Below are 13,044 nucleotides of genomic sequence, written 5' to 3'. Positions count from 1 at the left end.
TTCTATAACTTCTATAATAAAATGCAAAATCAGAGAAAATGTTGTCAAGTATAAACCTGTTAACGTCTTTCCACAGCTCATATGCAAATTTACAGGACCAAAGTAAGTGACAGCAAGTTTCAGGAAGTAATTCGCAGAAAGAAAAATTTAAATCTATGTCACTCTTTAACTTTTGTAAGAAATGTCTCACTGGATATAATATATAATATATTTAAATGACACTTATTTTACCTTAAATAATAATACTTTTTTTTATTATTATTATTTCAAAATGACAGTATACATAATAACAGCAGAAAACATTAAAAACATTTACATACAGAAGAAACAGCGAAAACAGAAATGAAACAAAACCAATATAAAATAATTAAAGAAAACACAATAAAAATAAATAAATAATAATAAAAAAAAGACCACTCGAGAGTATGACAATAATTTCATTTAAAAACTTTAAAGATATTGCATACATTTATTGTTTTCATTGCTTTTTTGTTTTGTGAGGTAGAAATTGTTGAAAGATAAAGATAATAAATAAAAATAAATAATAAAAATAAAAATCCATTTCTTTCATAGATACAAAGAAATTAGGCTTTTTTTTGTAAATTTACACTTGTGAATGTGGAACTTCGCAAGAATTAAAATTAAATTAATAATAAAAAATGCATTACTCTCTATGTCACTGTAATCATAGCAATCAAATATAATATTTCTATAGTACAGTGCAACATTTTAGAAAAATGTTAACAAGTATTAAATTATTGACATCTTTCCACAATTCACATGTAAATTCACAGGACCAAAATAAATGAGAGCAAGATTCAGGATGTGATTCGCAGAAGGAACAATTTACATCTACAGTATGTCACTCTTTAACTTTTATAAGAAATAATTCCTTTAATATGGCTGTTGACTGAAAACGTATGACGTATGTATGACGACGCACGTTGTCAGAAGAACGCGTTCTGTGATTGGTCGACCCACTTCCTGTTTGCCGTCGTCCATTCATACACGTGAAGGTCAGCAACAGAGCCATCAGGCGTTCATAACTGGAACAATATTGCACTTTCCACCGCTTTTTAGCAAAATATGAACGGCCAGGGAGTGACAGCGGACCCTCAGCTTCAGCACTTCATCGAAATCGAGTCTCAGAAGCAGAGATTTCAGCAGCTGGTGCATCAGATGACAGAGGTTTGCTGGGTAAGAGCAGCTTTAAGCTAGCAGAGCAGCTGTTTGCAGACTTATCTGAAGCTAGAATCGATAGCTAGCTTGTCATATAGTGACATACAAAGTTGGGGATACTTGTTTTATTTGCTGTGGTCAAATAATAATGCCCAAATGTGTACATTAAACCACCAAGTCATGTAACACTAACGTTAGCTTTCCCTACGGAAGCCTTTTAGGGCAACACTTAGTTTTGACAAATATCATTTTGCATAATTTGTGTGAATTTGTAATGGTAAAATATCCAATAACTTCAGTATTATGCAGTGTAGTACCACCAAAATCACTTCACACACCAATGTTCTCCTCATGGTTGTACTACAACATTTAGTTTTGACATATATGCTTTTGCATAATTTTAATGAATTTTTAATGAGAAAAATATTCAATAACTTCAGTATTATGCAGTGTAGTACCATCAAAATCACTTCACACATCAATGGTCTCTTCCTGATTATACTTATTAAACTAATTAAGACATTTGATGGCACTACACATCATAAAAGTGAAGTTATTGAATATGTTTCCCATTATAAATTCACCAAAATTATACAAAATCATATTTTTCCAAACTAAGTGTTGTAGTACAACTATGAGGAGATTTTTTTAAAAGAAATTTCAAAAAAGTTATTTGCTAATTATTATCTTTTTACCAGCAGACATGGAAATAAAGCAAAACAATTAACTTTGTATTCCTATCCTGGAAATGTATTAAATAAATTACCAGCTATTGAGAAATAGCAGACCTGAAAAATGAAGTGTTATCCCTACAGTTACCATATATTCAATTTAGGCTTTAGAATTGCTTTTTAAAAATAATATTTCTTAATATAAGAAAAGCCTGTCTGCCATGGTGGCAAGTGACCTGAAATGTTCACCTGCCACAGCCAACATTTACCTTGTTATTTGGCAGGTGCTAATTTTATTTCCCTGATTGTGTGACAATCATTGTGCTAAATGTGATGTACTATGTGCAACATATCTTGTATCATCCGTTGCACTCCGTTCTGAATTACTCTCGTCTCTGTCTCCAGGAGAAATGTATGGATAAACCCGGGCCAAAGATGGACTCCAGGACAGATGTGTGCTTCGTTAACTGCGTGGAGCGGTTTATTGACACCAGCCAGTTCATCCTAAACAGACTGGACCAGACTCAGAAGAGCAAGGGCTCCTTCTCTGAGACCATGTCGGAATGAAAACACTGTCACTGAAAGGACTGACGAAGACACATGCACACGGCTCTCTGCTCCAGGACAAGGTCGTTATGTCCTGACACAGCTGTCTGTAATCAAGAACCGTTCAACTGGAAAAAAAGGAGCAACATTAAGTGTTACTTTTGATACCAAGTGCCTCAGATTAACACGATGTGTGGATGCAGAAGTCTTATTTGTCCTCCACTTAGCAGGGATATGAGTGTTGCAAAACCTTTTTGTTTGTCAAACTGAAACTGACCTTGTTAATATCCAGTGCTGTAGCTACTAGTGGGTTAAGTGTGAGAGACTGCAGAAAGTTGGACACATCTGGGACATTCAGCTATAGCCAGATGTTTTTTGACAGCCACAAGGACTTCACCGGCAGACTCTGCTGTAATCTAAAGAGAACTAACCATGTGTTGTTGACCCGAAGAGGCGTGAGGTTCTGGACTGTACATATGCAATAAATCATGCCAAATAATGTCTGTCTCTTTTGGATAAAGTGTAATCAAGTAATGTTGTAGTAATGTTTTTTTAATCAGCATTGTCAAACACACAAAAACAAGTTCAGTTACATCTAGGGCTGACCCGAATGCTTCGACCTCCAAATCACTATTTGAATGCTTTGTTTTTCAAAATATTGTATGCAATAATAATGTATAAAATCCCATAAAAGCCCCCTGAAGGAATAAACCCACAATAATATTCATTATTCATATAATAATTCTTAGTTATTCTCAGAGGGATATCGCTGCTTGTCATGTGTAGAGGTGCATGTTCGAGCAGTAGTGCGGCAGTGGCGCTCCGACAGACAGAAGAACATGTCAGCCTTCCGCCCTGCTCAGCGCAGCTTCAAATACCTTCGAATATTTCTCACCAAAAGCTTTGGAGCCCCAAAAATGGCATTCAGGACAGCCCTAGTTACATCAGAGATATGTTACAGTTTGGCACATGTTGGGAATTGATCCACACAGGGAAATAATAACATTCTTTGGTGCGGGTTGTATATAATACTGAGGTATTACAGTAACTCATAATAGATATTACTCAAACTTGATCATCAACAACAGATGATTGAAATGCATTCAGGACAAATCATTTCTTTGCCTTTACACTGGTCTTAAAATCATTTGTACAATACCTGCTAAGGTTAAAAAGTGCAAACCTATGAATAAGGTTATTGTTTTCAGTAACAGAAGGCACAATCTGGTTTAAGCAGGCTAATATTCAACCTTCAATTATTTTTCTTTAACTTAATATACTGTATAAAAAAACATGTACACAAACATTCACAATGATATAAATTATACTTCAGATTATAATCCTGTCCTGTCTTTTTGTTTAACTAAAGATGTGGATGTACATCTATGACATCCAGTGTGCTGACAGGAACATTATGCTCACTTTAAGCAACTTTGTTCATCCAGTGCATTGTGTGTAAGACTTGAAATTCAGATTTAGTAAACTAACTTGTCACATTGTAAGAGTGGTGAACAGTAAAGCTTCAGAATTACCAATTTTCTCAGCAGTGACAAGAGTATTGGTCCTCCTTAAGGAGCTCTCTGGTGCGTACCCCAGCCCCCCTTTGAGCTTCCTTCTCTGGGCAGTTTAATCTCATCCTCTGATTGTGTTTCGTGGCTGGGAAGAGCCACATACGGCTGGTGCCCCCATGGAAAGCCCTGAGGACCCTTCCTCAGGAACTGTGGGAGGGAATCACAGCTAAATGTAATGTCCTTGAAGGCATGGAGGAGGAAGATCCCCAAAATGATGGTGAGGAACCCGCTAATTGTTCCCACTGCTCCGTCAGCGGTCATACGCAACCACTCCTTGAAGAGAATGGCCGAGCAGGCCATGACGGAGGTGGTGAAGAAGACGTAGTAGATGGGCGTGACTAGGGAGGTGTTGAAGATGTCGAGGGCTTTGTTCAGGTAATTGATTTGAATGCTGATGCAGATTATCAGGCTGATGACCAAGGCCCAGAACAGGGGATCCTTCAGCACTGCTGTCCCGGCAAACAGCTCCTTAATGCCAATGCCCAGGCCCTTCACACAAGACACAGACAGGGAGCCAATCACAGAGCAGATCAGGATGTAGACCAGCACATTCTTCTGTCCAAACCGCGGAGCCACGGCAAAGATAAGAACCAGGCTGCTTCCAACAACGCACACAGCAAACACAATGAAACCTAGTGGGAGCATTCAAGAACGAGTTAGTTACCTGAAGAAAAAAAAAATCCATCCAACCGTTATCAAGGATTCAGTTTCCACAGCATGGTTAATGAGATCACACTGATGAAGGGCCGGTCCTACCTGGGTCTTTGAGCTTCTCAGCCATGGCACTGAGGGAGGCAACCTCCTCCTCCTGCGGGGCATGGATCACCATCACCGTGGAGCCCAAGACGCACAGCAAACAACCGATCTTCCCATGCACGTTCAGCCTCTCATTCAGAAAGTAAGTGGAGAGCACGGCACTGGAAGGGAAAACAAATGATGCAGACACAGGGAGTTAGCCACATCTTGCTACTACACATTAAAAAGATAAGTCTGGTGATATTCTATCATCAAGTATGTTCATTCTTAGTGACATCTTTAAAAACAAGTCACAATATTTCATTTTAAAGGCTTTAAAAGGCTAAGTTGTTTCCAGTAGTACAGCTGCGCACTAGAGATTCACCGATCCAACTTTTTCAGCCCGGATACCAATACCAATACCTGGGCTTTGGGTATCAGCTGAGAAAGAGTATTGATCCGATACCAGTGTTAAATTAATAAGCTGTAGGCCTCACTGCGTGGAAGTGACTGGGATCATTCTTTTATGTGTAAGGATACATCAGGCTTGACTTAAATATTGCTTTCTTAACTTTGTAAAACAAAATGTAACAAATATATACATAGATATAAATTTACTGAACTGTTTTCTTTATTATTAAAATAATTAATCGTACATCAGCAACTTGGTAGAAAAGAAGTTTTGAGAAGGCTAGAAGTATCTGTATCACACTACGTGAATGTCTGATAAGTCTTGAAACCATCAGTGGCATGAAAAGCTGCAAAATTAAACTCAAGAAAAAGACAATTACCTCACAAGTACACTCAATGCTCCGAGAGGAGTCACCAGTGTGGCCGGCGCGAATGCATACGCAGCGAAGTTGGCGGCCTCTCCAGTTCCCACTAGAATATAAACATGACCATCATCAGTGTGCATAAATTCATAGCTGGTGCAGCTGGTTAAAAGGTTAAACAATTATTCTCTCCCAACCCACGTGTGCTAATGTGCTCTTTGGAGGAATGTGCACTTCAAAGATATGGTGTGGGTGCTGCAACAACTGTAACGTCACCAACAGCAAAAAATACCAAACCCACAAGAGCTCATTTCCACTTTGAAAAACAAAGAACACAATGTTTCTAGGCATGGCTGCTGAGGAGTGTCACCAAGAAAAAACAAACAAGCAGCTGACCATGTCACCCATTTTGCAGAAGTAAAGTCATTCACTTACTTGATATCAGTCCGGCCCACCACAGCCATTCCTTCAGGTAAGCATACCCCCCTTGACCTGTGAGATGTAGAAAATAAAGATGAAGTACAGTTACAGGTTTCTCACTTTAAATAATTCCTCACTTACCTAACAAAACTCCTGTAGATTTATTAGCCTTAAATACAGTATTAAGTTTATCTATCCTACTGTATTATTCTAATTACTACTCCCAGTAGACCACTTACACACCAAAAACACTACACAATGACAATAACGTGATATTTTCAGGTGGAATTTCATTTCATTCTCACTGTGCAATATCATTTTCCACTTGTGCAATTTTGTTAATAGTCTGTTTATTGTCAATACTGTATACACTGCTCCTATTTTTATACTTCCTTTAGCTGCGTTAGCTGATGCTTCTTGTTTTTCGCACTACCCCCTTTGCCGCTGTATACTGCAAATCTCCCCGCTGCAGGACTTATAAAGGAATGTCTCATCTTATCTTATCATAATATTCATGTGTCCATCAAGACATACCTTCCTCCCAGTGATATCTATTAAGAGCCCTGTATCTTTTACAGTGGTGTAACTAAGTACATTAGTTCAAGTACAGTGGTCCAATACTTCTACTTTACTTGAATATTTCCATTTTATGCTACTTTCTACTCCACTACATTTATCTGGCAGCAGCAGTGTAGTGACTTTGCAGATAAACATGTGACATGCAAACACATGACAATCTTACACAACATGATATATTGTTGTAGATTAAACTATCCAACATTATATAAAGTAGTTGAATTAGCTGCAGCTACAACAGTAAACTGTTATTTACACAGTAATACATCAGTAATATATTACATAAAGATAGAGCTGCAAATTTGCAAGCAAAAAAAGATAAACTTATCTAGTTCCAGCTTCTCAAAGGGGATGATTTGTTGACTGGAAATAAACAATTACTCGATTCATAAAGAAAATTATCAACAGATTAATTGATAATTGACAGCTCTGCTATAATGAGGAAGCTACTGGCTACATCTGACATGCAAACACATGACAATCTTACAAATATGATGCATTGTTTTTGTTGTAGATTAAACTATCCAACATTATATAAAGTAGTTCCAGCTGAAGTTAAACTGCTCCAGTAAACTGTTGCTTACACAGTAATACCTCAGTAACATATTACATAAAGATAGAGCTGCAATTTTGCAAGGAAAAAAAGTTAAACTTGTCTAGTTGCAGCTTCTCAAAGGGGATGATTTGATGGTCAAATACTTTTTGTTTACTTGAATATTTCTATTTTATTCTACTTTAAACATTGACATAGTAGAAAAATAAATAAATCTATTGGTATAATAAGAAGGGTTATTCCTTATTTCACCACAAACTGTCTCCTTACTCTTTATTATAGTCGAATGTATCCCTATCCTTCATATTGTAATATAGTTTAGTACTAGTATTTAACCCTTTCATGGAGCAGCTCTGCTATAATGAGTACTTTTACTTTCGATCACGCCACTTCCCTACTACTTTACATACTAATACTACTATACTTGGTACTTGACACATACAGTTCTGAGTGTTTCTTCCACCTCTGACCTTTAAAGACCTTTAAGTTGAGTGTTATTTGTTACCTGCTCGCATTGACCCTTTGCTGGCCAGTCTCAGCAGGCCTTTCTTCTTCAGGATGAAACTGGCTCCGATGAAAGCGCTGGAGCTCACAGCCAGAGAGAGACCGATGTAGAAGTCCGTTCGGTTCACCTCCATCTGGAATCACCTTTATAACTCTGACTTTAGATTGAATAACTGAACTTCTGTGAGAAACGGAGCGTTCAGGTGAACTCCTCAGTGGAGCAGCAGACTGTTTAAATGAACATCACATGATAGGATGACTCTCTCTCACTGCGACGGTGTGGAAACCAGCTTTTTAAACAACTAGAGATGACAAGGAAGTTATAACTAACGACTTATATAACTTAATGTTGGTTTAATTAAGTCTAAAACTATTTAACTTCCGCTTAAACTCAACAGTTTGTATAATATTTTACGTCAGTTGCACGTAAACTTTATTCGTCGTCGTTGTCTGGCAACCAGGAATAGTGATGGGTTAGTCACGAATGAGTCGGCTCTTTTAGCCGGCTCTTTTAAGTGAACGATAAGAGCCGGTTCAAAGAGCCGGCTCTTTTAAGATAAGATGATAAGATAAGATGAACCTTTATTAATCCCCGGAGGTAAATTCAGGTGTCAAAGCAGCAACATCAGTAAACAGAGTGAAACACAGGAGAGGTAAAGGTATACAAAATTATAACAACAATAATAGAGATATAAAACATACAGAGTGAATGGGTGAACATAGTGTGTGCAGTCCATCAATAAATGTAATATGTACATATTTGCAGTCTATAACGTTTTAAATTAATGATAAGAGCCGGCTCCTGTCCGAGAGCCGTTTTTTTTTTTTTTTATTAATTCAAGGCAGAATGATAGGACAATTTTCTCCGTGCCACTGGCACTCCATTAGTGATGTAATATGCTGTGCCGATGCGTGTGTCGAATAATCCAGGAAGTTTTCCGCGATGCGCGTATTGAGGCTTGTATCGTTTTAGACCAATTACGTCATTGATGACATCAGAAGCCTCGCTGCCCGGCCATACCGCGTGACTGGTTCAGGAAGTGGTTCAGATCTTCACTGGTTGAACCAACGCCACTTTCCAGAAGTGACACAGAACACTAATATTACCCCTCCTGCCATTATTATATTATATTAGACTACACTAGGATACGATACAATTATTGACCAAAGGATTGGTTTACACACATAAGATGCATTCCTCATAAAACAATTACAGTTTATTATACATGTATGTTATATACTCATAATATACTTACTAGAAAATAAACATATTATATATTATAAAGATATAAATGGATTACATGGTAATATATATTTTGTTCATTGTTTATAGTCATTCCCAACAGCCTTTACTGGCACAAAATACAGTATATCACAGATCACATGGTTAAGATCATATCTGCCTGTTTTACACTATTTGACCACCAGGTGCTTTCGTGCACATGAAGCCTTCAGAAATAAACCTTTTTCTGAACCAATTTGCTGGAAAGCTTCAATGCTTCATGAAGCTTCAGCTCGCCATCACTACTTTTCTGCACCACGGGCACTCCATGCACTGACTGTGACTGAAAGTTGTTTTTAATGATGTCCGTGAGATCAATCAAGTGATGAAAGACAAGGATCATACGATCAAGCAGGCAGGGGCGGGGGTGCGCGGCACGCTGACGGTCTACAGGTACAGAGCAGGAGGAAGAAGAGGAGAGAGAGGAGTGCGGTGCGCGAATAGCAGACAAGATGAGTGACAGTCGGAAACGAAGCAGCATGTAAAATTATGATATTCTGGAAATTATAAGGTTTAGTATCATTATATTGAATAATTTAAGTGATATATGTGCACACATACTAATCATAGGTCAAAACAGCTAAAGCTAAATTTGGCTGAATTATAAAAGGCAGAAGTGGTCAAATGAAGAGCCGTTTAGGAGCCGAAAGAACCGGCTCTTCTTGGTGAGCTCAGCCAAATGAACCGGCTCACTAAAAAGAGACTAAATTCCCATCACTAACGAGGAACCTATAAGCGATCTGATTGGTTGGTTGGTGTTTCCGGGTGTACACTATGCAGCGTTCTGATTGGACGAGAGGATTGTTTGTGTTCTAGAAACCCGGAAGTAGAGCTAACCTTGACAAGCATGAGCTGAACTCATGTGTTTCTGGCTTCAAGAAAAAGCTTAAAATTAACCAATTCCTGTTTCCTGACTATTCTAAGATCTTCCACTATTTGTCCGAGAGTAATGAGGTTTCTCGACGTGTATTTTATTGTACGAAAACTCCATGTTTTAGCTAGATAAATAGATGGCTAGCACATCATTACTGCACTCCCTGGACTAAATCTCGTTTGGTTGTCTTCATCTGCTATCCAAAGATGAGGAGCTCCTTTCTGTTTGTCACCAGGAGCTGTAAGGCTCTTCACAGGCTGCAACCATTTTCAGCTCAAAGGATCCCTGTGTTGAGATACAGGAGCACCCATTCCTCCAGAGAGGACAGGAGTTACTACATCACCACTCCCATCTTCTATGTCAATGCTTCTCCTCATTTAGGACACTTGTATTCAGCTGTGCTAGCTGACTGCTTGCACAGGTATAAGCTGCTGCAGGGCTTCAACTCAAAGTTTGCAACAGGTAAATCCTCCATTGACCAAAATATGTGTGTATATAACCACTGATGCTATTGATTGCATGCAGGGAATGAAAGCACCTGCCACCTGCCAAATAACAGGGTGAATGTTGTCTGTGGCAGGTAAACCTTTCAGGTCACCTGCCACCATGGCAGGTTTTCCTTATATTAAGAAATATTAGTTTTAAAAATCAATTCCTAAATTAAAAATAGTCAGGGATTAAGGTTAGATGATCCATATTTCTACCTTCTGTTACCACTGACTATTGACTACTGAGTATTGCAATATTATGTTTTGTGATACTGTAATAATTCTCAAAAACCCTGTATTGAATTCTAATTAATAGTTTACATACAAAGATTAACTCAGGAAATACTTTACTTTATTTGCAAAGATATGCAAATGCAGATCCATCTATTCTGATTGCATAAAAAAAGATTTGATGCATATAGCAGTGTTATTTATACTACGATAGTTTTCCTAAAATTACATTATTAAAAAATCGCAATATATCGCCTTACTTACAGTATCGCAATATATTGCATCGTAACCATTTCATTAATTGGCAGCTTTTAATAATTGATTAATCTTGCCAAACATTTGCTGGTTCCAGCTTCTCAAATGGGAGAATTTGCTGTTTTATCTTTGGGTTTTGGACTGCATTTTCTTGACATTTCAACAATTAATCAATTTGTCAGGCAAATAATTAGAATAATACACTGTATTGTGTTGCATTTCAGGCACAGACGAACATGGCTTGAAAATCCAACAAGCTGCTGAAGCTGCAGGAAAAGATCCCCTGACATTCTGCACTGAAGTGTCTGAGAGATTCAAGCATCTCTTCAGCAGCTGCAACGTATCGTGCACAGACTTCATAAGAACCACTGAGCAGAGACACCGCCAGGCCGTGGAGCATTTCTGGTCAGTGCTCTGGAACACAGGGCTCATCTACAAGGGGAGTTATGAAGGCTGGTACTCCACCCAAGATGAAAGCTTCCTCACGGCGTCGCAGGTGGCCGATGCTCTGGACTCATCGGGGAAGGAGATCAAAGTATCGCTGGAGAGTGGCCACAAGGTAATTCGAGATGATAGCATGTGTGATTTTAAGGGGTGATGAATGAGTGCAAATTTTAAAGGAGCACTGCACTGATTTATACTGATGTATACCTTTACCTCTCCTGTGATTCACTCTGTTTGCTGATGTTGCTGCTTTGACACCTGAATTTCCCTCCGGGGATTAATAAAGGTCCATCTTATCTTATTTAAAACTGACAGCTCTAAAACTCACTAAATAACATGATTTTGATCGTCTCATCTAACTCTTGGCAAGAAAATGTGTATTTCCCAAAATGTGGGACTATTCCTTCAAATCACACCTCGTGCAGTTTTACTCCCGTCGACATAACTTCAATCAAATCTCCACTATTTTGCAGGTGGAGTGGATGAAAGAGGAGAACTACATGTTTCGTCTGTCTGCGTTTCGGTCTCAGCTGCTCGACTGGCTCGGAGGAAATCCCCGGGCCATACAGCCTGAGCGTTTCCACCAGGAAGTCCTCCAATGGCTGCAGGAGGACCTCCCTGACCTCTCGGTCTCCCGTCAGAGAAGCCGCCTTCAGTGGGGCATCCCAGTCCCGGGTGATGCTGAACAAACCATCTACGTGTGGCTAGACGCTCTGGTGAACTACCTCGCGGTCGCTGGCTATCCAGATAAACACGACCAGTGGTGGAACGTGGCCCACCACATTGTTGGAAAGGACATCTTAAAGTTTCATGCCATCTACTGGCCAGCTTTTCTTCTTGGGGCTGGACTGCCGCTGCCACAGACGATATATGTGCACTCTCACTGGACGGTCGGCGGAAAGAAGATGTCTAAAAGTTTGGGTAACGTGGTGGATCCTCTTGAACGCTCACAGATGTTCACAACTGATGGGATGAGGTACTTTCTTCTGCGTCAGGGTGTCCCAGACTCCGACTGCGATTACACAGACGGCAAAGTTATCAAGCTGCTCAACGCAGAGCTCGCCGACTCTCTGGGTGGTCTGCTGAACCGCTGCACAGCTCCAGCTCTGAACCCAGCTCAGGTCTACCCGTCTTTCTGCCCTCAGTCCTTCCCAAGGGACCAGGAAGGCAGGGCGGTGGTTGAAGACTACCACATGTTGGATGCTGTGAGAAACCTCCCCGCCGTGGTGGAGCAGCACTACGAGAGCATGCATGTGTACAAAGCTCTGGAGGCCATCGGCTCTTGTGTGAGGCAGACCAACGGGTTCATTCAGCGCCACGTACCGTGGAAGCTGGATAGGAGGGACAGTAAAGACCAGCGCTGGCTGGACACCATCAACCATGTCTCCCTTGAATGCTTGAGGATTTATGGCACACTCCTCCAGCCAGTAGTGCCGGGGATTTCTGACAAGCTGCTGTCCAGACTCGGGGTGCGACCGGGCGAGAGGAGCTGGGCAGATGTGAGCTTCCTGCCAAGGTTTCAGGGAAACGACTGTCCCTTTGAAGGGAGAGCGCTAGGATCTGACTCGGGAGTGCTTTTTAGTCGCTTGGAAAGTCAGAATTTAGATAAACAAAAACCTAAGAAAACAAAAAAGGCAGCAAATGTGAAATGAGGAATTGTTTTATTTTTTGTTCCCTGATTCAATCAATAAAGAAATAAAACTCCTGTGGCTCTTTTCACTTAAACTTCTCGAGAATCTGTGAGGTGTACCGACAGAGGCCGGACCCTGAAATTAACACATCCAACTAGAACGGAGCCACATTGTTATTATTAATAATTAGACTGTGCATTTTCTACATTGACATGTCAAACAGTCTGCTGTGAAAAATGATTATTCTCAGCAACCTGTGTGGGTGTAAAGGGGCTTTCATATTTGCTTTCACAACCTATTTTTACATCTTG

The 13,044-nt window shown here is 39.7% G+C and overlaps 3 protein-coding genes across 3 annotated transcripts; 2 read left to right on the top strand and 1 right to left on the bottom strand.

Annotated features, from left to right (window-relative positions):
- Nucleotides 1-973: 973 nt before the first annotated feature.
- On the top strand, nucleotides 974-2,895 carry timm8a (translocase of inner mitochondrial membrane 8 homolog A (yeast)). Its single transcript, XM_074649374.1, has 2 exons — nucleotides 974-1,197; nucleotides 2,256-2,895. Exons 1-2 carry the CDS (start codon nucleotides 1,087-1,089, stop codon nucleotides 2,415-2,417), a joined length of 273 nt encoding a protein of 90 aa, XP_074505475.1. The 5' UTR covers nucleotides 974-1,086; the 3' UTR covers nucleotides 2,418-2,895.
- Nucleotides 2,896-2,938: 43 nt separating this feature from the next.
- On the bottom strand, nucleotides 2,939-7,996 carry LOC141775722 (magnesium transporter NIPA2). The gene is made up of 5 exons (XM_074649366.1): nucleotides 7,530-7,996; nucleotides 5,911-5,967; nucleotides 5,494-5,584; nucleotides 4,724-4,884; nucleotides 2,939-4,599 (listed from the first exon to the last, which is right to left on the bottom strand). The coding sequence occupies exons 1-5, from the start codon at nucleotides 7,660-7,662 to the stop codon at nucleotides 3,965-3,967; spliced, it is 1,077 nt and encodes a 358-aa protein (XP_074505467.1). The 5' UTR covers nucleotides 7,663-7,996; the 3' UTR covers nucleotides 2,939-3,964.
- Nucleotides 7,997-9,597: 1,601 nt separating this feature from the next.
- On the top strand, nucleotides 9,598-12,808 carry mars2 (methionyl-tRNA synthetase 2, mitochondrial). Its single transcript, XM_074649349.1, has 3 exons — nucleotides 9,598-10,146; nucleotides 10,883-11,217; nucleotides 11,576-12,808. Exons 1-3 carry the CDS (start codon nucleotides 9,891-9,893, stop codon nucleotides 12,752-12,754), a joined length of 1,770 nt encoding a protein of 589 aa, XP_074505450.1. The 5' UTR covers nucleotides 9,598-9,890; the 3' UTR covers nucleotides 12,755-12,808.
- The last annotated feature ends 236 nt before the right edge of the window (nucleotides 12,809-13,044 follow it).

Source organism: Sebastes fasciatus, chromosome 10 (assembly GCF_043250625.1).
Source record: "Sebastes fasciatus isolate fSebFas1 chromosome 10, fSebFas1.pri, whole genome shotgun sequence".
Taxonomy (NCBI): Eukaryota; Metazoa; Chordata; class Actinopteri; order Perciformes; family Sebastidae; genus Sebastes; species Sebastes fasciatus.
The sequence above is the reverse complement of the archived record's forward strand: the minus strand, read 5'-3'. Positions and strand labels throughout refer to the sequence as shown.

Coding starts and splice junctions, on each gene's coding strand:
- timm8a (XM_074649374.1), top strand. CDS start 1,087: ATGAACGGCCAGGGAGTGACAGCGGACCCTCAGCTTCAGCACTTCATC. Junction 1,198..2,255: donor AGATGACAGAGGTTTGCTGG/GTAAGAGCAGCT, acceptor CTCTGTCTCCAG/GAGAAATGTATGGATAAACC.
- LOC141775722 (XM_074649366.1), bottom strand. CDS start 7,662: ATGGAGGTGAACCGAACGGACTTCTACATCGGTCTCTCTCTGGCTGTG. Junction 5,585..5,910: donor GTGGGCCGGACTGATATCAA/GTAAGTGAATGA, acceptor TTTATATTCTAG/TGGGAACTGGAGAGGCCGCC. Junction 4,600..4,723: donor TGAGAAGCTCAAAGACCCAG/GTAGGACCGGCC, acceptor TGCTCCCACTAG/GTTTCATTGTGTTTGCTGTG.
- mars2 (XM_074649349.1), top strand. CDS start 9,891: ATGAGGAGCTCCTTTCTGTTTGTCACCAGGAGCTGTAAGGCTCTTCAC. Junction 10,147..10,882: donor CAACTCAAAGTTTGCAACAG/GTAAATCCTCCA, acceptor GTTGCATTTCAG/GCACAGACGAACATGGCTTG. Junction 11,218..11,575: donor CGCTGGAGAGTGGCCACAAG/GTAATTCGAGAT, acceptor ACTATTTTGCAG/GTGGAGTGGATGAAAGAGGA.